At 42.3% G+C, this 25,639-nt stretch overlaps 1 protein-coding gene across 1 annotated transcript; it reads left to right on the top strand.

Annotated features, from left to right (window-relative positions):
* Positions 1-3,393: 3,393 nt before the first annotated feature.
* LOC132885346 (serine/threonine-protein kinase D3-like) lies at positions 3,394-21,150 on the top strand. The gene is made up of 10 exons (XM_060919937.1): positions 3,394-3,408; positions 5,563-5,776; positions 14,535-14,563; positions 14,644-14,716; positions 14,801-14,907; positions 15,000-15,161; positions 19,323-19,421; positions 19,769-20,036; positions 20,178-20,263; positions 20,878-21,150. Exons 1-10 carry the CDS (start codon positions 3,394-3,396, stop codon positions 21,028-21,030), a joined length of 1,206 nt encoding a protein of 401 aa, XP_060775920.1. The 3' UTR covers positions 21,031-21,150.
* The last annotated feature ends 4,489 nt before the right edge of the window (positions 21,151-25,639 follow it).

Below are 25,639 nucleotides of genomic sequence, written 5' to 3'. Positions count from 1 at the left end.
CCCCTTACTCGCCTGGCGGCGGCGCTGGCAGCCGGAGCGGGCTATGGTTTATGGTTTGGGGTTTTTTGCACTTTACTATGTTGATATATATTATAGTCTTGCTTTATCTCTTATTCCCTGATTTTTGTACATAGTTTATTTTAATAAATATCTTTCGTTAATTGGAGCAACTGTGTGGTCTCCCCTTTATGTTGTGGCTGCCTTGAGCCAGGTGACCATGATATGTGGGGGCTCGATCCGGTTAAATTGACCTGGAACTTTTCAGTGCACTTTGGACTTTGGAAGGTAGGCTACGCTGCGATTCCCATTAGTTACGTAATTGATGTTGGGGTAACGTTGGGGCATTGAATGAAACGTATTGAGGTTTTTCACCCACGTGACCAAGTCATGTGAGGCTGCCATTTTGGACGTCACGGCTCGAATCAGTTTGAATGCGAGGAAGGTGACAAACGAAAAACATAAAAGAAAAAGGAGCGAGATGCAGAAAACACCTTCACTATCCAGTGACGTAGGGCATTTACAGGGCGAGCAGAGGGAGAGGTATTTGCAAATATTGAGGTTAGCAGGCTTAGAGAACGATGTTTACCTGCTTCCACCAGGATTGTTCACTGATGTACGGAAGTACACCAAGCCCTCGTCTTTACCTGACTTCGGCCCACATGATCTGTATACCTATGTCGTTAAAAACCCATCGCCATACACAGGTATTGATCTGAAAGTGTATGAGTTTGGATGCCTACAAATATTTTGTGTCAGGCTGGGTAACATGCCTACATCAGTGGGTCGTCCCTGGAGCCGGTGGTCGCCATCTTATTACAGCTAAGGTTTGTTCACATTTTCATTTACTTTCAGTCCTCAGGATAAACAAAATGTTATTAAATGTCATTGAAATAACTTCTTAGTCTGTTGAGACATGGCCCGTTATAAATTTGCTGTTACCAGGCAATGACCAAGAACTGTATTATTAGGGTCGGTGTCTGTGTTGTAGCAGTGTACTAGCAGCTAGCTGTTCGCACTAGCTAATGTCAACAACATCATAGTTAGTATGTTACTGTAGCAATGTTTACGTTCAGTCATTTGGATGACTGTTAAAACCTTTCAGTCTCAAGTTTTTCATTTTCTAGTTTACTGAGCTAGCGCGCTCAGGCAAGCTGGGAGCTAGCGTGCTCAGGCGCCGGAGCGCGCTAGCTCCCAGCCTGCCGGAGCGCGCTAGCTCCCAGCCTGCCGGAGCGCGCTAGCTCCCAGCCTGCCGGAGCGCGCTAGCTCCCAGCCTGCCGGAGCGCGCTAGCTCCCAGCCTGCCGGAGCGCGCTAGCTCAGTAAACTAGTAAATACAGTAAAGGAAAAACTTGAGACTGAAAGGTTTTAACAGTCATCCAAATGACTGAACGTAAACATTGCTACAGTAACATACTAGCTACTATGATGTTGACATTAGCTAGCTTTACCTTCAAAATGGTGGACACCGGGGCGTCACGTGACCCTGTGACGTCAGGTGAAAAACCTCAATTGGCGTAAGTTTGGCTTACTGTTTGGGGGGAGCCACAGGTTGCATTTTTGTTTGGATTTTTGGGAGATAAATTTAGTTTAGTTTTATGTCCAGCCTTATTTTTTTCGCGATGTATTTTGGCAGTTTATGTAACCGGATGAAAATATTTTGGAGCTATCGTTCATCCTCGGCTTAGAGCGCCATTGCGCTGGGGCTTTAGGCTGGAGTGTCACTGTGCCTGGGCCGAGGACATCGCCGTGGGAATTCGGGCTGAACTGGCTTTGGTCGGGGCAGCTCGACTCCAGCGGTACGGGTGAGTAAAGAACTTGGCTCTTGGGCACAGTGTGAAGCTACTGTAGGTTAGCATATGGTGGGTAAATGTCTTAGATATGGGGAAGCTCCATAGTTTGTCCAGTTTTGTGAGCTGTCTGTACTTTGCGTGGTAGTTATTTGGGTTGGATAGTCTGGAAGATCAGTTTGTTTATTTTGTATGAGCGTTGGTTGTTAGTTTGTTGCGTGGGTAGTTGGTACACTTACAGCGCTGTTATGAGTGCAGTGGAGGAGTTTTTGCGAGCTCCATCAGAGGAGTTGTGTGAAGTTCACGAAAGATCCGCTGTTTAGTATAGCGGACCATTATGAGCCGGAAATAACCATTCCTAAGTCATCTAAAAAAGACCAATTGTTTGACTTTATTCATAACAAATTAATAGAGAGAGAGAGGTGCTGCCGGTGGGTTCACCGAGCGAGACTGGTAAGCTGGAAATACCACTTGTAGATACATCAGCTGGGGTAGATCCGACGGCAACACAATTGTTAGACACGTCCTCGAGTTCCAGTATGCGCTCCTCTAGCCAGCTGACTTTCGAGCAACAAGTGGAGTTGCTAAGGATGCAGTTGGAACAAAAGAAATTGGAAACGCAGGAAAGGGAAAAATATCGTTTATTGGAAATAGAAAAGCTTAAACATAATGAGGTGTTGGAGTTGGAAAAGCATGAACATGAACAGTAAGTGACAGTTTGTGCACTCACACTAATTAATTAGTAGATCACTGATATTACACATGTTTTTGCATTGCAATGTATTGTTACATTTCTACCACACCTACAAATCAATCAGTTAAATTCTCGTCTACAAAACAGGAAATGGAGAAAATACAGATGTGGTGACTCATTATTCGTTCATCTTCAGTACGTGGTTTATCCTGGTCAGGGCCACAATAGATCTAGAGTCTACCGAGGCAGGAATACCCCCTGGAAAGGAATTAAGACCCATCACACACTCATTCACTCCTAGGGGCAATTTATTGTAACAAATTAAATTTTTTTTTTCGAAGAGTCGGAACCCACACACACTTCCAATTAACACAAGAAGTGACAAACCACATGCTTTCTCCCACCCATCTCGCACAGAGAGCAACTCAAACCAGAAGCCTGAATCTGAGGAGGACATTGCTGTGGTAACAGTCAACGCTATTTATGAAGAGTATCCCTTTAAAGCGCGACCTCACATTGAGGACTCTGCCGAACAACCACCAATCGGGTAACCACACATCATGGACTATAGTACAGTACTATAGTCTGTACTAATATTACATTTAGTGTTTATACAGTACATCATGTATCCTGCATAAACACTACACTCGCCATCCATCCATCCATCCATCCATCTCTTCTCTCTGTCCCTGTCTGTCTTTCAGTCCATGTTTCAGCAGTAATATCCCCTTGATGAGGGTGGTGCAGTCAGTTAAACAAACTAAGAGGAGATCCAGTGGAATATTGAAGAAAGGCTGGCTGTTATACCATACCAATGTAGATACACTGGTGAGTGAACACTAATACACACACCAGAAGAACACACTGACATTTGTTGTCAGGGGAAAATTGTGTAGATTTGTAAATGTTAGATAATGAACATCAGTTCGGTTTGTCTTGCAGAGAAAAAGGCACTACTGGGTTCTAGATGGGAAAAGCATCACACTGTACCAGAATGAGAACAGCAACAAGTACTACAAGGTGCTTTGTATTCCCTGTGAATCACACAACCTCCCAGAATGTTATTGTACCTTATACTACAGCACTATTCAATTCTCAAATCTGATTGGTCAGAAGGTGTTGATTAATTTTCCATAATAGCAGATGTGATGATAGAGGAATGAAACACTTCAGGATGCGTTATTTAAGCAGTATCATACAAGCAAGAGTGTGATTATAATGAATATCTACTGGTCCTGTGTAGGTACCAGCCTGCAAGCCAAGTGCAATAGGTAATTACAGCTGTGCTGATTATTCAGTATAACCACACAATTATGAGTACAATATTAGTTTTATACAACGGTTCTATAAGCAAGACATTAATATTGATTATTATACATACAGGGCACTTTTTCAATGGAATAAAAACGTGTTCTATTCCCTTCTAGCAGGTTTAATTCATTTGGTTTGATAGCATGCAGTATTGCTAGCATATTGTTTATCCTATGTGCATTACGTCACTCTACCCAATGGAGAATGAGCATTGAATATGGTTTATATTGCATGGTTGTCAAGACAACATGTCACACATTGGAGCTGATACAAATATTCAGTGAGAGGTTTCTGCTGCGCATGCACAGAAGCATTTCTTTGTTCGCTGGGAAAGACAAAGATGCATTGAACACCCAAAAGACTCCCAAAACTTCATTAGATATTCTTCTCGTAGATTTACAAGAGAAAAACATACCAACAGACATCGAAAAACTGAAAAAGAGAGTTGCACGGTAAGGTCAGACAAACAATGTCATGCCTCCATTGTGTTGTCTCTGGACCTCCAGACCTGATGCCAATTGGTGCAGAAAAGTGCCACAGACCTGACGGGTATAGAAGTTGCCCCACAGTGACAACCGACTTGCCGAGTGATGCCATCCGTTGGCCATTTCAGTGGCACTTCTGCATGCCATCTAGTGGTGTGCCATTGACCCTGTTGGGTTCATCTGCCACACTGCACCAAAAAGTGCCCAGCTGCCAGCGCCTTATTGGTGATGTACTATTTAACCCATAGCTGGAAGCCACTCCGGGTCAGAGCGGACCTGGGGGCAATGGTGATTAAGGGGTAACTCCACTTCCCCCAGTGCTCAAGTCCTCCTGGACCTGAGACTCTCAACTGGTTGCAGTTTAAAATCATACCCGGGACTTATTAATAATATTGGCTGGCTTTTTTCTTGGTATATCAGATATATTCCATTCAGCTAGCATAATATTGAACTCATCTTCGACTCATTCAATATCATGCTAGCTGAATGGAATATATCCGATATATGTACTACTCAACGCCAGTATGGCCAAACACTGTGTTTCTTTTTGATCCCAAAGAAGCCACACTCACTTTATAGCACATCAGGTAACTGGCTAGCTAGCTCACATTGATTGATTCGTACATTCCCGTTAAAAGTATTTCAGGTAAAATCGGCATCCTGTATTCTTTTTCATCTTCATCTGATGAGCTTTCATATTTTAAGCCAAAAGTTATATTCCTGAAAAGTGTCGTTTTTGCCATGTTTGTTGTTGATGTCACGAACACCACTGCAGTAACGGTTTCAAAATAGGAAGTGTAATTTACGTGGTGGACACAGACAAGCAGAGTGGTCAACACAGTGAAATGTCCCAGTGCATTTATCGGAAATATGGGCACTCTTGGTAAACTGCGTGACCAGTCAAATTAGTCAAATGGAACTAACTGGTGTATAATGCAGAATGATCATTTTGTGGGTTTTAACAGTAACTCTCCCACACACCACTCTGCCTTCGATAATTTTCCTATAACATCATGCCCCCCCACCCAGGTGTTCTCTTCCTCACTTTGCAAAAATCTAACATATCCTTTTTAGTATGTCCACTTTATTTACTTTTATATATATATATATATATATATATATATATATATATATATATATATATATATATATATATATATATATATATATATAAACAACATAATTTGTTGTTTATATCATATGGCATCTTTAAAAATGTAAATGTTCTGTGTTTTGCTCTCATAAGCTGTCACACATTGTTCCTAATCCTTCCTTCTTGCTGTACAGGAGCTGCCTCTGTCTGAAGTGCTGCACGTTCGAGGTTCATCTCAGCTCGCTGTTACTGTGCAGTCGGATGACGCTGGTCATTCATTTGAGCTGCTGACGAGTTCTGTGGTCTACTGTGTGTTCGCAAATACAGAAGGAGCAGCCTGGGAGTCGGCCATCAGACTCGCGCTCATGCCTTTACAGAGCATTGGCCTCAGCACAGCAGGGCCTGCAGGTCTCTCTCTCTCTCTCTCTCTCTCTCTCACACACACACACACACACACACATTGTTTATACGAACTTATTCCAGGTATTCCTAAATGTCCCATAATATTACACCCGAAATTAAAACCTTTACAAAAAATAAAAATTACAGCACTTTCCACTTTAACCCAAATACAGTCAGGCAACCGAGACATGTTTGCTTCTTTAGTTCTGCACGGGTGCTGCAAGGTTTAATGGCGCAAACAAGTAAATAAAAAAAAAAATACTCTTGGACGACAGTACCGTTAAATTTTTAAATCTGACTGGTCATAAGGGTGTTGCTTACTTTTCCATAACAGCAGCTGTGGCTGTAATTCAAGTGCAATATCTTTATATTTAATGCAATCATTCTGTTACACTAGTATTATTATAGTAACGGCTCTTTCACAGAGACTTGTATGGTGGATACTCTACAAAACCTAAGACTTTGTTAGTTATCAAAGAAAAACGTGAAATTTTCTGTAAGGGTTAGGGTTTGTGTCAGAGCTTTGTAATGGTCAGCAAATGTTCCAACAAGTCTACAAGCCAGAGGATGTTACACTTTTGGCCCTTTTCCACTACCCTTTTTCAGCTCGCTTCAGCTCACTTCAGCCCGACACGGCTCGCGTTTCGACTACCAAAAACCAGCACGACTCAGCTCGTTTCAGCCCTGCTTAGCCCCTAAAACTCGCAGCGTTCTGGAGTGGGGCTGAAGCGAGCCAAGCCGTGCCGAGTGAGGCTGGGGGCGTGAGCAGACACTCCCCTGTGCACTGATTGGTGAGGAGGCGTGTCCTCACATGCCCACACACGCCCCGCGAGCGCGCTGGGATCTGTAAACACCGCAAACCCGGAAGAAGAATAATTACGAATTACGAGAATTTCTGAAGCCTTATGCGCCTCGCCTCATCTATACGCTCTTGCCAGTATCTGTCCGCGTTGTCGGTGACAGCAAGCCACAGCACCAAGACCAGCAACACTAACGACACCATGTCCTCCATGTTTATTGTTTACTATTCGGGTCGTGAGACTACCGCTTAAAAGCTCACTGAATCAGTGACATACAGAGCATCGTGGACGAGTTCGCGGAGCGCAAGGCTCGTCGTATGCCCTTCAAATAATGCGCGCAGTAGGCTATTGATGTTTTATTATGAGCCATGTACAGTATGTCGCCTAATGTTTTTTTGTTTCTGAGTTACATGTTTGTTTGAAGGACTTAATGTACAAAATAACATAGTTGCACCCCGTAGTGTTGAAATTGGTAAACACAGTGCATTCAGTGAGGTTTGCACCACCCTCCTTTTATTTCTGACTCTTCCTGTCACCGTTGCAACCTCTGAGCGCTCATTCGTATGCCCTTCAAATAATGTGCGCAGTATAGGCTATTGATGTTTTATTATGAGCCATGTACAGTATCCTAATGTTTTTTGTTTCTGAGTTACATGTTCGTTTGAAGGACTTGATGTACTAAATAACATAGTTGCACCCGGTAGTGTTGAAATTGGTAAACACCGCAGTTGCGGACATTTTGTAGCCTAAAATGATGTTATGATAAGCTTTAATAAAAGGCCCGGTCATTTGCCCCGCCCCCGGCCCGGCTCTGACTTGTTCCGCCACTGTCACTGATGTCACTGTTTGCGCTGCTTAACGACATCACGTGACGTCCACCCACTTTCGCTAACTCCACCCAATGTGTCCACCCACTTCCAGCCAGCACGGTTCAGCGCGGTTGTAGTCGAAATGCAACTCCAACAGCCCCACTCAGCTCGACTCAGCACGGCACGGCTCAGCCGCGTTTGTAGTGGAAAAGCGGCATTTGTGGTTTCTCTTGCACAAGCTGAAAAAAGAGAGGCTGGTGAAGGAGTGACTATAACACCTACAATACAAGTGCTAGCAGGAAGTAACTTGTTTCTAACTAGAGTAACAGTTAAAAAGCATGACGTGCCATTCTTTAATAATTAAAAATGTAATTGTTGAAACATTTTTGTGGTAGAAGAGGTAAGTGCTGTTGTTTGGGGTGTGGGTCAAATTCAGAGCTGTAACAGTTACACCAGCCTGTCATTGATTATTTTCCTATTACAGCATGCCCCAAAGTGTTTCATTCCTTACTTATCACAGTACCTTGCAAAATTATTCACACACCCCCCCGGCTTTTTACCCATTTTGTTACATTACAACCTGTAATTTAAATGTGTTTTTTTTTTAATTGAATTTTATGTAATGGTTCTGCACAAAATAGTCTAAGTTGGTGAAGTGAAATGAAGAAAAAAATATAAATAAAAAAACTGAAAATTGGCGTGTACATATATACGCACGGTGGCGTAGTGGTTAGCGCCGTCGCCTCGCAGCAAGATGGTCCTGGGTTCAAGCCCCGGAGCCGGCGAGGGCCTTTCTGTGCGGAGTTTGCATGTTCTCCCCGTGTTCGCGTGGGTTTCCTCCGGGTGCTCCGGTTTCCCCCACAGTCCAAAGACATGCAGGTTAGGTTAACTGGTGACTCTAAATTGACCGTAGGTGTGAATGTGAGTGTGAATGGTTGTCTGTGTCTATGTGTCAGCCCTGTGATGACCTGGCGACTTGTCCAGGGTGTACCCCGCCTTTCGCCTGTAGTCAGCTGGGATAGGCTCCAGCTTGCCTGCGACCCTGTAGAAGGATAAAGCGGCTAGAGATAATGAGATGAGATATATATTCACCCCATTTGCTATGAAGCCCCTAAAAAGTTCTGGTGCAACCAATTACTTTAATAAGTCACATAATTAGTGAAATAAAGTCCACCTGTGTATTATATACCAACAGATCAAGTGTCACATGATCTGTTGGTTCAACCCCGATTCCAAAAAAGTTGGGACAAAGTACAAATTGTAAATAAAAACGGAATGCAATGATGTGGAAGTTTCAAAATTCCATATTTTATTCAGAATAGAAGATAGATGACACATCAAATGTTTAAACTGAGAAAATGTATCATTTAAAGAGAAAAATTAGGTGATTTTTAAATTTCATGACACCACATCTCAAAAAAGTTGGGACAAGGCCATGTTTACCACTGTGAGACATCCCCTTTTCTCTTTACAACAGTCTGTAAACGTCTGGGGACTGAGGAGACAAGTTGCTCAAGTTTAGGGATAGGAACGTTAACCCATTCTTGTCTAATGTAGGATTCTAGTTGCTCAACTGTCTTAGGTCTTTTTCATCGTATCTTCCGTTTTATGATGCGCCAAATGTTTTCTATGGGTGAAAGGTCTGGACTGCAGGCTGGCCAGTTCAGTACCTGGACCCTTCTTCTATGCAGCCATGATGCTGTAATTGATGCAGTATGTGGTTTGGCATTGTCATGTTGGAAAATGCAAGGTCTTCCCTGAAAGAGACGTCGTCTAGATGGGAGCACATGTTGCTCTAGAACCTGGATATACCTTTCAGCATTGATGGTGTCTTTCCAGATGTGTTAGCTGCCCATGCCACACGCACTAATGCAACCCCATACCATCAGAGATGCAGGCTTCTGAACTGAGCGCAGAAAACAACTTGGGTCGTCCTTCTCCTCTTTAGTCCGAATGACACTGCGTCCCTGATTTCCATAAAGAACTTCAAATTTTGATTCGTCTGACCACAGAACAGTTTTCCACTTTGCCACAGTCCATTTTAAATGAGCCTTGGCCCAGAGAAGACGTCTGCGCTTCTGGATCATGTTTAGATACGGCTTCTTCTTTGAACTATAGAGTTTTAGCTGGCAACGGCGGATGGCACGGTGAATTGTGTTCACAGATAATGTTCTCTGGAAATATTCATGAGCCCATTTTGTGATTTCCAATACAGAAGCATGCCTGTATGTGATGCAGTGCCGTCTAAGCGCCCGAAGATCACGAGCACCCAGTATGGTTTTCCGGCCTTGACCCTTACGCACAGAGATACTTCCAGATTCTCTGAATCTTTTGATGATGATATGCACTGTAGATGATATGTTCAAACTCTTTGCAATTTTACACTGTCGAACTCCTTTCTGATATTGCTCCACTATTTGTTGGTGCAGAATTAGGGGGATTGGTGAGCCTCTTCCCATCTTTACTTCTGAGAGCCCACTTTGTCCCATCTTTTTTGGAATCGGGGTTGTATATAATACACCTGTTCTGAAAGGCCCCAGAGGCTGCAACACCACTAAGCAAGAGGCACCACTAACCAAATAACACCATGAAGACTAAGGAGCTCTCCCAACAAGTCAGGGACAAAGTTGTTGAGAAGTACAAGTCAGGGTTGGGTTCTTAAAAAAAAAAATCCAAATCTTTAATCATACCCCGGAGCACCATCAAATCCATCATCAAATGGAAAGAACATGGTACCACAACAAACCTGCCAAGAGAGGGCCGCCCACCACAACTCATGGACCAGGCAAAGAGGGCATTAATCAGAGAGGCAGCACAGAGACCAAAGGTAACCCTGAAGGAGCTGCAGAGTTCTACAGCAGAGACTGGAATATCTATCCATAGAATCCCAATAAGTCATACATTCCACAGAATGGGGCTTCATGGAAGAGTGGCCAGAAAAAAGTCATTGCTTAAGAAAACACGTTTGGAGTTTGCCCAACAGCATGTGGCAGACTCCCCAAACACATGGAAGAAGATTCTCTGCTCAGATGAGACTAAACTTGATCATTTTGGCCATCATGGGAAATGCCATGTGTGGCGCAAACCCAACACCCTGAGAACACCATTCCTACAGTGAAGCATGGTGGTGGCAGCATCATGCTGTGAGGATATTTTTCATCTGCAGGGACAGGAAAGCTGGTCAGGACTGAAGGAAACATGGATGGCACTAAATACAGGGCAATTCTGGAGGAAAACCTGTCTGAGTCGGCCAGAGGTTTGAGACTTGGACGAAGGCTCACGTTCCGGCAGGACAATGACCCTAAACATACTGCTAAGGCTACACTGGAGTGGTTTAAAGAGAAACATTTAAATGTGTTGGAATGGCCTAGTCAAAGCCCAGACCTCAATCCAACTGAGAATCTGTGGTCAGACTTGAAGATTGCTGTTCACCAGCGGAGCCCATCCTACTTGAAGGAGCTGGAGCAGTTTTGCCTTGAGGAATGGACAAAAATCCCAGTGGCTAGATGTGGCAAGCTCATAGAGACTTATCCAAATGACTCGCAGCTATAATTGCAGCAAAAGTGGCTCTACAAAGTACTGACATTAGGGGGGGTGAATAGTTATGCACGTTGAAGTTTTCTGTTTGGCTGAGGCTAAGGACACCACCGCTGTTTCCCTAAAATAAATATCTTGCTTGCGGCCACCGCCGCTGTTTCCCTAAAATAATGTTCTTACTTGCGGGTACCGGGCACGCTTTCTCCTCAAAAAAATGGTTAATTAGGAAACTACAACTTGTTGTAAAATATGCCGGTATATAGCGCATAGATAAAAAAAATATATATATATTACATTTTCCATATATAGAACATCTGCAGGACACCAATACGTGTCAAGTTGTGCCGTGGCACTAAATTTCTGCACTGATGTGTGCATATATGTGCTTATGTACTTTATTCAAGTATGACGGTCTATTTGTGTATGCACATTCATGTAAATGAAAAGAAAAATCCTTCCATGTCCATACTCGAAGAGAGCCGTAATTTTGACGCATGTATATATTTATTCATGTACTGATCTTACATTAATATCAATAAAAAATGGGCCAAGGGCCCTGTATGTTACCGGCCTTAGGCTACATCCACACGACAACGGCAACGAGATGTTTTATTTAAAAATATATCGCGTCCAAATGGGCAACGATCAGTAAAATATCAGGTCCATATGGCAACGCAACGCTTGCTGAAAACGATGCAATACACTTGCCACACCTCTAGGGGCGCTGTAAGACGGTCCCTTCAGAGACACCAGAACAATAGAAGTAAGGACGCATGCGCATAAACTGTTATGCGCCAGACTTCATCTTAGCCACAAAGTCAGAAAAACCTGTTCGTAAAATTACGTTATAATGACCAAATACAATGAAAAGTATTTTTCCAGTCTCACCTGTGAAAGGTAATCCCATGTGATCTCGTTTGGACCGCAAACCTGTTGGTACAGTTAAACGCAGCTAATCTTTATTCTCCGCTTTGACCTATCCAATATGGCGGCGAGGATGACGTATGATTCTACGCGGAAGGCGGCATCTTTAATGGTCCGGAATAAATTGAATGCTACACGTTGATGGATTAATTTGCTCTTCTACGCCCTTTTTGAGGAATGTATTGTAGGACTTAAACTAGGGCTGGGTATCACCAGATACCTCACGATACGATACTATGGCAATATTTTGCCCACGATAACGATAATATCACGGTACAGCGATTCTGCGATAATCGATATATTGCAAGAAATTTCAACCACATCACGATATCTGTGTCACTGAAGAAAATCAGAATTTATTGACCACTGTAAAATTACATTTCACATACATAACTACACACTCTTTCCAGACACATATTTGTCTCTATTCCACTGCTGGCAAAACCAAGAGTTGCTTCACTACAACATACAGAAAATTCCCATTTCTGTGCTAGTATTATCAACTTTTCTGTAAGCATGGACACATCAGTGCTGCTTAACAAGCAGAATCAAATTGTTTTATGAAAACTTAAAACTTGCACTGCAGACTGCACATACATTTCAGTGCTAACACTAATATCAGTTTGTTCTTTGTAAACTTGAGAACATATACCTGAGAACATTTAACTTGTGCTTATTTTGCAGGAACAACACACTGTCTGAAACACATTGAAAAGTGCAGTGGGCATCTTCGTCTCCCTGAGCACGATTATGAAACAAAGTGCAGTGTGGGTCAGTGTCCACACACTGAAACTGAACTGAAACCTCAGTGAATCATGTTTCTTCTGAACTTTGAGTAAATACTCAAAATAAAATGCAGTGTGTCACACACTAAAATTGAAAATGCAAAATAAAGTGCAGCTTCTTGCCTTTGGCCTTAAATGACAAAATTAAGTTCACAGTTACAGTAAGTCACACATCACTGAAGTAGATGGGAGGACTTTGGTGCTGTCCAGTGTAGTTTGCTTCGGGTCGGGTTTCGGCAACTCTGGCTGAGCTGATATGTCGGGGTGGTGTCGTGCTAAGTAAGTTCGCAAGTTTGTTGTGTTACCTGAATATCTAATTGGAGCGAAACAGGTTTTGCAGAGTGCATACTCTGTCCGGCTCACTGTTTTTTCCTCCTTTCCTTTGGAATCCAAAGTGCCTCCAAACATCTGCCTTAAAGTTCGGCGGCGTCTCTAGGTTTACGTTAACAGCCATGCTTGCTTGTTTTTTTTTCCTCACTGCAACCGCTGGGGAAAAAAAGAGAAGATGAGTGCCTTGCAGTGAGGGAGCGGCACAGCGACACCTCGCGGAGCGGAAGTGCGAAAGTCGTACTGGATTTACAACCCGTCTGAAACATGATTTATTATTTGAAAAAATATCGATATTCAAATTTTGAGTATCGATATTGAATCGGAAGACAAAGTATCGCGATATATCGCCGTATCGATATTTTTGCACACCCCTAACTTAAACCATCATCTGAAGAGGTGAGATCGCTCCTTTTTTTCCCCTATTTTTGCTGGCGGGATTGACTCTGCCCTAAGGGCAGAGTTTCTCTCTCTCTCTCTCACTCACTTTGCACCATTACACAATAAATATTCACAGTGAAAATATTTTGTAAGCGCATTTCATGAACCAAGTTATAGGATTTGTTGACAACTCGCATCGAGTTCGTTACACTTCTACCCGGCGTGAAGCACTCACAGTCATGTGGTTGTGACGTCATCGTAAACAAATCCGTTCTACTCATCCAGACGACTTCACAACGGCAACGTTGCCAGATCTTTCCACTCTGGAACCCGTTCTCAAAAAGATTGCGTTTTGGGCACCCAAAACGCCGGTGCCGTGTGGACACCAGGCCTAAACGATAAGCAATTGTATCGGAGTCACCTGAATCTGTTGCCGTGTGGACAGGGCCTTAGTGTACATCAACTAAGTAAAGGTCATCAAAGGTGTTTGCACTCAAAGCGCACGGAGGAGTACGTAAACTTGGCATCGTACAGTGGCTGTCCAGGCCTGATGTTCTTATTAGCTTTTTCAACGGTTCTGGAATTCTTCACAGTAAAAAGGTGACCATTTGTTTTGCACCACACACTAAAAGCCCCTTTGAAGTGCTCCCAACTTTCAAATGGTGTGTCGAGTATCTCCACCCCCCCACCCCCCCATCTTCAACAGTTCAAACGCCCGCCTGATTTGACCGGAAGAAAGAGATTGCTGTTTTGTTCTTTCTGATTGGTTGAGAGTGGTGGTGTCCAAGATTGGAATTTCCTGCATTTGGGAAACAGCGGCAGTGGACCTGGACACAGTGTTTCTGTGTCTAGGTCAAATCTGGCGACTTGTTGTTTGCTTCACAATTAAAAAAAAAAAAATCACATCTTCAAAGTTGTAGGCATGTTCTGTAAATGAAATGATGCAAAAGTATTGAAAACTACTAAATACGCAAATCAGATTAGAATTAAATGATCTATAAGTCCACTTTCACACTTTAGGCCCACTATGTCTCCTGTATGAGGTTTTTTTTTTTAATATATATCTTTTTGATCCATATTTATAGAGGAAAGCACAGTGTGCATTAATCACTGAAGTGTAAGGATTGGTGAGTGTAATGAGTGAGAACAGAAAAAAAAAAATTGCTTGAGAATAAAGTTTTGCTGTTTGTTATTTATCTAGATGATCGAGCCATCAGTGAAGAAATCCAGGTGAGTATTTATTCTCATACAGCTGTTGCAGGAAATACCTGTATTCTGTGTGGGCTAACACTGTCATGGGTGTTTCTCAGGATATTAGTTTGCTGTATCAGGTTTTCTCTGATGAAGTGTTGGGATCAGGTCAGTTTGGAGTGGTGTATGGAGGTAAGGTGTTCATTCAGAGTAAGTAATCTACACTGTTAGTCCATTAAGAGCTGGCCATGTACAGAGAGTTGGGTTTGTGTGCAGGTACTCACAGGCAGACGGGACGACCAGTAGCCATTAAGGTCATTGATAAAACTCGCTTCCCGGCCAAACAGGAGAGACAGAGCAAAAATGAGGTGGCAATACTGCAGGTCTGTTGAATGAGTGTGTTCTTTATAGTGGAATTGGTTTCAGAAAACGATTGCTATATTGCCTTGTTAATGCTGTATGTTTGTGTGTCCAGAGTCTGTCCCATCCTGGAGTCATTGTACTTGAAGGCATGTTTGAGACACCTGAGCGGACTTTTGTCATTATGGAGAAGCTCCATAGCGACATGCTGGAGATGATTCTGTCCAACGAGAACGGACGTCTTCCTGAACGCACCACACGCTTCTTTGTTATGCAGGTAGCCATGGAAATCTGTGCTATATTATAATCAGATGTTTTATTATTATTATTATTATTATTTTTTTTTTAAATTATCAGTCTGAAATGGAAACTATTCTATTGTGTTTACTCCACACCACCACTCAGATACCGATTCTCAAGCTCTTGTTATTTAAGTATTAAACCAGGAAAACACTGGAATCTGTAGCACTATGGATGTTCCTGGTCTTAATTTAGAAAGGATAAGATACAGTGTCTTGCAAAAGTATTCATCCCCCTTGGTGTTTGTCCTGTTTTGTCACATTAGAAGCTGGAATTAAAATGGATTTTTGGGGAGGTTAGTACCATTTGATTTACTCAACATGCCTACAACTTTAAAGGCTTTTTTTGTATTTTTTTTAAAATTGTGACACAAAAGATCATTAAGATCCCCCCCCGAAATCTGGAGTGTGCATATGTATTCACCCCCCTCCCCCAAAGTCAGTACTTTGTAGAGCCACCTTTTGCTGCAATTACAGCTGCAAGTCTCTTGGGGTATGTCTCTATTAGCTTAGCACATCTAGCCACTGGGATTTTTTGCCCATTCCTCAAGGCAAAACTGCTCCAACTCCTTCAAGTTGGATGGGTTCCGCTGGTGAACAGCAATCTTCAAGTCTGACCACAGATTCTCAATTGGATTGAGGCCTGGGCTTTGACATGGCCATTCCAAGACATTTAAATGTTTCCCTTTAAACCACTCCAATGTAGCTTTAGCGGTATGTTTAGGGTCATTGTCCTGCTGGAACGTGAACCTTCGTCAAGTCTCAAACCTCTGGCTGACTCAAACAGGTTTTCCTTCAGAATTGCCCTGTATTTAGTGCCATCCACCTTTCCTTCAGTCCTGACCAGCTTTCCTGTCCCTGCAGATGAAAAATATCCCCACAGCATGATGCTGCCACCACCATGCTTCACTGTGGGAATGGTATTCTCAGGGTGTTGGGTTTGTGCCGCACATAGCATTTCCCATGATGGCCAAAACGATCAAGTTTAGTCTCATCTGACCAGATAATCTTCTTCCATGTGTTTGGGGAGTCTGCCGCATGTTGTTAGGCAAACTCCAAACGTGTTTTCTTAAGCAATGGCTTTTTTCTGGCCCCATTTCTATAAAGCCCCATTCTGTGGAGTGTATGGCTTAAAGTGGTTCTATGGACAGATACTCCCATCTCCACTGTGGGTCTTTGCAGCTCCTGCAGTGTTATCTTTGGTGTCTTTTTTGCATCAAATGCCCTCTTTGTCTGGTCTGTGAACTTTGGCGGGTGGCCTTCTCTTTCAAGAAGAAGAAGAAGCAGCAGAAAGAAGAAACCTTTATTTGTCACATGCACACTTCAAGCACAGTAAGATTCATCCTCTGCATTTAACCCATCTGAAGCAGTGAACACGCGTGCGCACACACCCAGAGCAGTGGGCAGCCACACTACAGCACCCGGGGAGCAGTCAGGGGTTAAGTATCTTGCTCAAGGGCACTTCAGCCCAAGGCCACCCCATGTTAACCTAACTGCATGTCTTTGAACTGTGGGGGAAACCGGAGCACCCGGAAGAAACCCACGCTGACATTGGCAGAACATGCAAACTCCACACAGAAAGGCCTTCACTGGCCACTGGTGTCCAACTGCTGTACCAATACAAGAGGCAGATGCCCTGGCAAAGAAACGGATGAAACGACATGCGGACAGGATGTGCCATGTTACTCCATCGACATTGAGGGTGGGTGACTTCGTCCTGTGTCGTCAAAAGAAAGATGGGAAGCTATGCCCTGCCTACAACCCCCACCCATACAAAATCGTTGCCATAAAAGGTTCTATGGTGACAGCCAAAAACAACAATCATGTCATCACCAGAAACTCATCCCACCTCAAACCCATAACAGCAAATGGAAATCTCTCTACCCAGTCACGTGATCCAAGAGCCATGAGTGGTCAACAAGACGTCATGGATTGGACTGAAATCCTTCCTGAACAAACTCCAGAGCCCTTACCCCCTGACCCTCCAGGGTCACAGTCACCTGGCCGCAGATTCCCAGTCAGGATGAACAGAGGGCCCCCATCATATCTCGCTGACTTTGAATAATGTGGATAATTTCATTTCACAATTTAAACTTAAAAAAAAGGAAGTGTTGTAATGTTCATGATTCACAATGATATGTTCATTGTTTAATTCAGTCCACAAGGGGGTGCTAGGTTTACTGTTTGGGGGTAAGCTAGAAAGGTGGGAAGCGGAAGGAGCGAGAGAGGAAGAAGCCAGAAGGCGGATAACATAATCTGTAATGTGTTCGAGAGAGTGAAGTAAAGAAATATTCATTTACAGAATTTCCTTTGTCTGAGTGTTTAATTCAAGAACTTTACAGCTCTTATTTAGGGGTTTCATACCGTATAAAAGGGGGTGAATACCTATGCACACTCCAGTTTTGTTTTTTCATCTTTATTGTTTGTGTCACAATAAAACAACAATTTTCACTTTTAAAGTTGTAGGCATGTTGTGTAAATCAAATGGTGCTAACCTTCCATAAAATCCATTTTAATTCCAGCTTGGAATGTGACAAAACAGGCCAAACACCAAGGGAGAATACTTTTGCAAGACACTGTATGGTAGGGGAGAGCGGGGTAAGATGAGCCACTTTTTACATTTTTCATCATAACTACATGTTAAAGCCATTTTTGCTTCCAGTCTACACACCATACCAAATTTCAAAGTGTACTGTTACTATCTGAGCAAAAAATAATTGATAAGCTCTTATGGTTAGAGTGATATTACCTCTTGAAAAAAAAATGTCAAGTGGCTCAACTTACCCCATGCACGGGGTAAGATGAGCCACTGTGTGGGGTAAATTGAGCCAACACAAAACATGTTAGGTTAACAAAGTAAACAACTTTTATTATTAGAAATGCAATCAGTGAATCAAGTCAAGTCAATCAAGTGGGGGATAGGGCCGTTGCATAGAGAAGGGGAGATGAAGAGAGAGGTGATAGAACGAGATGGGATAGGGAGGGATAGATAGATGGATAGAGAGAGAGATATGCATAGATAGATAGAAAGAGGGATGGTTAGAGAGGGAATGAGAGATATACTATATTATAGAAATTACTAAAACAGTAGAACAGTGCCAAAAAATCTTTTCTTTCAGTAGGTTAAAACATTGCTAAAACATGCAGCAATCATTCCATCAATCATTTCATCATTATTCAATGTTCCAAGCGTTCAAATTGCAAGGGAACACCATTTGCCTCTCCCTCCGTGCTGTCCCCCCAACAGTAAAGGGGTGGGGCAATTTTTTCACAATATCCTGTCTTGACAGGACAGCCTTATCTTTCTCTTTGAAGACAAAGGTCGGCTTTCTTGCAGAGCCATGGCATGACCGGCTTCTTTTGACAAATCTTGCCTCTATTTTGAAGACATCCAATTTGATTATCTGGCCAATGAAGAAATGCACTTTCTTCTTCCCCGTGAATTTTGCCACAACATAATCCCCCACATCTAACAACTGGTCTTCCTCATCTGATGATATATATATATATATGTTGTTGTCATATATGACCAGTAAATGTGAAAACTTAAGTGTCATCCATATTGGGTAAGCTCAGCCACCAATGGGGTAAGTTGAGCCAGTGGCTCAACTTGCCCCACATCTAATGGCTCGTCTTACCCCGTGGCCACCATTTTGTAGAAAAATGCTAATAAAGGGGATTAGGCTAATCAAAATTATTTTTATTAGCATTCATATCATAGCTTAGAAAGCCACTAACTTAACCCTAATGTGTCTAAATATTATTCTACTTTTGTCTTCTCTAAATCATCTTCACTGTGGACAAACATGGAATTGACTTAGAAAGCACAAAAACACATTTTTATAAATATCTCCCTCACCTAGTTTGACATGTGGTGCTCCTCTCCACAAGTGTAAGTAAATGGTCCCGCCCCCCTTTGAATGTGGTCACATGGTCACATTTGTTTACTGTTTCTTAGAAACAGGGGGTGGCTCATCTTACCCTCTGGCTCATCTTACCCTGCTCTCCCCTACTTGTTTTCCTGTAACTGCGCACCCTCAGGTGTTCTATTCCTTACATATTTTGCCACACCATGATGATGCTTGTTTGCTATTGGATGTCAGATGTTGATATCTGGGTGTGTCTGGGCGTTTCTGTAGATTTTGGAGGCTCTGCGCTACCTGCACACGAGACACATCGCTCACTGTGACCTTAAACCTGAGAACGTGCTGCTTGCCTCACCAGATCCTTTTCCTCAGGTGTGTCTCTTGACTCGCTTTGTCCAGTGCCTGCTTTCCCCAAACATGTCCGAGCAGAGATCAGATTCTGTCCATGCTCCTAATCTCCCTGTACGGTTTACTTGTATTAGCGCAGATTTATTGGATCAAACATTTTATGAGTTGTAATAGAGTAGGATTGTAGACTGGATGAAGTCATCAAGGAACAGGATTTTGAACCTGTCTGTTTAAATGGTGTGTTCTTTTTTACTATTGTACTACTATATGATATAGGATGATTTGCACAGTGAGTGTATCAATATCTACATTTAAATAAGCCCCAGACATTTGCAGTACAAGCTGAAACATCCACACTGTCTGTGTTTCAGGTGAAACTGTGTGACTTTGGTTTTGCGCGGATCATCGGTGAGAAGTCTTTCCGGCGCTCGGTGGTGGGTACGCCGGCGTATCTTGCCCCCGAGGTGATCAGCAGCCATGGCTATAACCGCTCCCTGGACATGTGGGCTTTAGGGGTGATCCTGTATGTCAGCCTGAGCGGCACGTTTCCCTTCAACGAGGATGAAGACATTCACCAGCAGATCACTAACGCTGCCTTCATGTACCCACGTCATCTGTGGGCCCTCATTTCTCTCGAGGGTGAGACATAAAACTCAGACTGTTCTAGAAACCTGAATGTACATCTGGCTTGATTAAATTGATGCTGAAAACTTTGATGAATCTGTGATTAATCAACTTGACTTTTACTGATGACTGATTTTCTCTGCTTTTTTCTCACAGCGGTGAGTTTGATTAATAACCTGCTGCAGGTGGTGGTGCGCCGCAGGTTCAGTGTGGGGAAAGCTATGGGACACCCCTGGCTCCAGGTAAAATTACCGTTTAATCCTGGTCTCAGTATGGGGGGTGGAGGCGAGGTGAGGCAAGCTGATGATATTAAATCCTAAAATCCTATACATCCGCACATATTTTTGTTATGTGATGCACAAGATCAGGAGTTTAACTTTTTGGATCCTGTAAAAGAGAGAAAAAAATTTACAGACCTCAGCTGTACCGAATTATACTAATATTAAAACAAATCACGGATCATCTGGCTCTGCTTCAGGGATCACACTATGAGTACCATGGCACAAGATGATTGTGATTCTAGTTAATCAGGGTAAAGTGTTTTAACCCTTAAAATCCCTCACACTTATCAAACATTGTGTTGTGCTTTCAATCCACGTGCGATGCTTGATTTTGTGCTTCTAAAAGCCAAAACGACAGAGAGAAGACTATTGAAGAGGATAAACTATTGCCAGGATTCACAGTTATACAGCAGCACCCACTTGTGGAGGATCTTCTACTTCCAACAACCAGTCCAACAAGAAAGCTAAAAGGCTGAAAAAACAAAACAAAACTTGGGCTGAATCAGAACGAAAGAAAGAAAATGATGGAGTAATATAATTTGTAAATATGTTTTCATGTGCATGTGTGCCTACAGAACTTCCAACTGTGGTGTGACCTGCGTCAGTTTGAGCAGCGTCTGGGTTGCCGTTACCTCACTCATGACTCGGATGATGAGCACTGGAGATGCCACGCTCAGGAGAAAGGCCTCAGTCTCCCTCCACATCTACAGACAGAGCAGGGACACTAACACACACGTACACTGGACACCTCAGTTTGATCAGGAGACCTGTGACTGTGGCGTGTGGACTGTACAGAATCCAGTGCCCTGATGTGATGTACATTTTATGTACACTGACTATTTTTAATAAAATGATGCAAAACTCTGGATTTGGGTTTTTAATTTATTGATTTAAACATGCAGTATACAGTAAGTGTATATAAAATGTCACACTTATGCAAAGCACTAAGAAGGTACAGAAGCCATCAGGAAGTGTAGAATTGTTACTTTTAAAGGTCTCATTGCATCGTTTTTTCATTAATTGTCTGGTGGTCTCTAGTATGAATGAATGCCCTGTGAGCCGGTTTTGGTGAAAAAAAAAAATGCTGTGGTTCTCCTGTTTCAGGCTGTTCTAGTTTGGTGAAGGAGCGGGTGGCGGGAGAACGACAGGATTTCAGCTCTTACTCATTAATATTCATGACATGTAAACGTGTTACCTCTGATTGGCTAACAGCACTGTGACGCTACCTCCAGTGGGTCAGAACAAGCGGATGTTGGTGTCTTTTTGTAAAAACTGTTTTGATTGGCTATTATGGTCTCGACATCGATGTTTTGACGAATAACAATGTAGATAACACGAATTTTACATCACATTCAGCGAGATTTAAACAAGACTAAAGATGGCGACTTACAAATGTGTAAACATCGTTGGAGTTAATAAAGTTTGAACAGCATGAAGGAACATACCCCAACCCCCCAAAATTAATAAAAAAAATTCTCAACGGATTTGGCAAAATATAAAAAGGTCATTTTTTACTCAGAAAAAGCGGAAAACTCTCATCCCTGCCGAGCTTGTGACCATGTCATGCATGCTAACATGGAGAATATGAACATGCTATTTTGTGACAAAAACCTTTGAACAAAAAGTTCATGCTTTACTTACAGTACAGCTTGTGAGCTGGTGGTCGATCATCTTGATGGCACAGATCCAGGTATTAAAAACAACCTCGAAGCAAAACCACTACTGAAGGCACCCAAGTTTGAAAAGTCACTGTGGTTGAAATGATCAGAACACAGTACTAACGCTGCATTATACTTCACTGGTGGTGTTCCAAAGATAAATTCCAACCATTTCTTCTTCAGCTCTTCTATCTTGGGCAAGAAATGCAACATTGATGTCTTACTGCCACAAATAACACAAGCATGAACTTGTTCAGACATGTTTTCAACTTGCTGTTAGGTCCTCTTCGTTAGCTACTGACGAGATGGGCTCTGCTATCTCTCCTCGTGCTTAAATCCGAACTTTCTTCCCGTGGGCGGTCGCAAGCCAAGGTGGGCGAGGCCATGAATACTAATTTTCGAAGTGACGTAAGTTCGTAGGGCTTTTTCAGATTCGCTCGTTTTTCCGACTATTTTCTTTCATAAGCTGATACAGGGAATGGGAGTAGAATTACGTTTTCGCATGCATATGCAACTCGGAGTGAACTATGGTATTTCAAAAAGAGCCAGTATTAAACGTTTTTGGTGGAAGGGCACCTTTAAGACAAATTACAGTCTGTGTGTTAATACATTATAACAGGCCTAATTAACTTCATTATCAAAAGTCTGATTATTACACCTGATTAGTATGCCCATATATGCTTGTTGAACATGTACTGAACTAGACAGATTTATTTTTACTTTTTATAAAAAAAACCCCTCAGACTCAAAATTAAATATTCTCTCATGAGATTTGTTTGTGCTGTTGGCCATAATTATCAAAATTAAAATAGAAAAATGCTTGAAACATTTTAGTTGGCATGTAATTCAGAGCCGGCCCGTGGCATAGGCAATATAGGCAAATGCTAAGGGCGCTGCGTCCATCCAGGGGCGCAGAAACGGGGGGAGAAAAATTATGACTTCCACTATTCTGAAAACGAGTCAGCATTATAATGTCTTAGCCTAATTTAATTGTACAGCAAAGCATGTAGTCAGGGTGCGATTTGTCAAAAAAAAGCGGGGTGGGGTGTGGTGTGGTGGTGGTTGTTAATCATGAAACAATAAGCGCTCAACAGTGGTTTGCCCTGTCTATAGACCCTTTTCAGTCACGTGACCTTCGTAAATGCAACCGCCATTTTGGACATGTAGTGGGCTTCGGCTCGAATCGGTTTGAATGCGAGGAAGGCGACAAACAAAAGAAAAAGGAGCGAGATGCAGAAAACTGTATTTACTAGTTTACTGTAATTATGATCTGGCAGCTATTTACACCGGATCCAGTGTAAATAGCTGCCGAAGCCAACGTCCGAGCTTGCCGGCGTGCGCGCCGGCCGGCCGCGAGCTAGCGCGCTCCGGAACCTCGGACGTTGGCTCCGGCAGCTATTTACATTGGATTCGGTGTAAATAGCTGCCAGATCATAATTACAGTAAACTAGAATGGAATGTTAACAGCAATGTAATGCCTTTTCTGGCTAATTTTATTCGTCTTACCTCCAACAAAGTGGTCACTACACAAACGTTGGTATGCCGCTATCCATCTTCTCCGTCGGTCAGTATCTACCGGGATCCGATAAAATGATGACCCTTGCCTTGTTTGTTGATGGTTACTACATCCAGGTGCACAACAATATAGTGGCATGATGGAAGTCTTGCTGAAAATAAACACTTTCTTTGCTGCCGTTCCTCAATGTTGGCTGTGGTAAACTACTGGTAGTACATGTCCAAAATGGCGGCCGCGTTTGTTGTGATGTCATGTGAAAAGGGTCCATAGTGTGTCTTCGGGCGCGCAAGTGCGGATCCGCGGCTATTCTCTGTTTTGGCCATGTAATAGCCTAAGTGTTGTTGGCTAAAAAGTGTTTTTGCATAACGTAGATAACTGACATAGATCTGTTGCTTGTTTTGAATATGGCTGCACTTGGAGCAGTCTGTTGGTGTCGTTGAGCAGTCTGGGCTGAAGTAAAGGTCTTTTATGCACCGAACACGTTTCACAGCGAGATATTCCAATGGTGCCTGGCACATTTTTTTTTTAAATAAAACAAAGTTGCTTTGTTGATCTGTGTTCTCATTAAAATGACAGTTTAGCAGCTCATTCAAGCAACCATGTTGCGAAGAGCTTCCTGGAGGAAAATAATAAACGCGTTGAAAACGAGAAATAATCTCAGTGCGTCAAGACTGCAGGGAAACGAAACAAGCACTCAGATGTGTTCTCTTTACAAATAGCATAAATACAAAGGAGCTGAAATTACGTTTTTCACTCTCCCATACGTGGACAGAGACAGGACAGACATCAAAGTGCTGAGAAAAAAAATAGGAAAGCAGCACAACATATCAACATATAGTAAACTAGTATTTCCCTTGTACTATATTCAATATCAACATATACACATATAGTTACATATCAACAGTTTTTTCCCCCCTGTTCTACATTTAGTTTCTCAATAGTTGAAGTTGAAGGCAGTACCAAAAAACACCACTAGAGGTCTTTTTAATATCACAATTTTATATATTTTTATTTTTATTTAAATCCTTGTATTTTTCATGCACACTGGTTTCTTTAATATCTTATTTTGTGCAATGCCTTATTTATCTTGCATTTACGAATGACAACACTTGTTTACATTTTTTATTTTGGGAGTACTGTAAATGTAATACTTTATGTAAGCCATTTATATTATGTTTCATATATTCAGTTCATATTTTGTATCTGTTTCTTTAATTCAGTATTAAATATTTTGAATGTGCAATTTCTTTATTTAATGCCTTTAATTAAGTATTTTGAACATGCAATTTTTTTGTTGAAATAAAAGAATGTTTTAAGACAAAGCTATTCCATTTCTTGTTAGTATAGATACACTATCAGTGGCTTTAACTGGTGTTGGGGAGGGGGCGCCACCTAAAATCTTGCCTAGGGTGTCAAATTGGTAAGGGCTGGGTCTGGTCAGCCCTGTGATGACCTGGCGACTTGTCCAGGGTGTACCCCGCCTTTTGCCCGTAGTCAGCTGGGATAGGCTCCAGCTTGCCTGCGACCCTGTAGAACAGGATAAAGCGGCTAGAGATAATGAGATGAGATTTCTGACCTCTTGGCTCACATGGGTTTTGTTCATGAGTTAGGCACCAGATATGCCACCAGATACATCAGAATACAGGAAATATGGCCACCCCGGGTATATCCTTGGTTCCCCTTTGGCCACCCCATGTAAAAAATCCTGACTATGCCACTGCTGGTGGTACAACCACAAAAAAATCGACTCGATGGGTTTACCATTTTTCCTTAGGTATGGTGCTCCGCTGGAGCTCCGCTATTAATGAGACTCCCTCTGTCATCCTACATTTAACATATTTGTTCTAATTTAGTATTTTCAGCCCAAATGGCCCGCGTCATTTCACCTTTGTACCAGCAGATGGAAGGATTTAGTGCAGATTGAGGATTCTTTTCTTCATTCGTTTCTATTTTGAAGAACAGAAAAACCCTGACACTTTTATTTCGAAATAAAATACAAGTTTGTTTGTGTTTGATGAGGTTTGAAGGAGAAACAGTTTTGTTTGGTTTTATTTACACAGACATCAGCAGCTGAACTTCATACATTTTACTGATCAGATTAAATTCTGCAGTAAAACTCAGTGTGAACTGTAAATAATCTTTATTTATATTTGATTTGTCATG

The sequence above is a fragment of the Neoarius graeffei genome, chromosome 1 (genome assembly GCF_027579695.1).
Source record: "Neoarius graeffei isolate fNeoGra1 chromosome 1, fNeoGra1.pri, whole genome shotgun sequence".
NCBI lineage: Eukaryota > Metazoa > Chordata > Actinopteri > Siluriformes > Ariidae > Neoarius > Neoarius graeffei.
The sequence above is the reverse complement of the archived record's forward strand: the minus strand, read 5'-3'. Positions and strand labels throughout refer to the sequence as shown.

Bases quoted from the DNA above. Each gene is read 5' to 3' on its own strand.
- LOC132885346 (XM_060919937.1), top strand. The intron at 5,777-14,534 runs GTCTCTCTCTCT...TTATTTATCTAG, and splicing joins CAGCACAGCAGGGCCTGCAG to ATGATCGAGCCATCAGTGAA. The intron at 20,264-20,877 runs GTAAAATTACCG...GTGTGCCTACAG, and splicing joins TGGGACACCCCTGGCTCCAG to AACTTCCAACTGTGGTGTGA.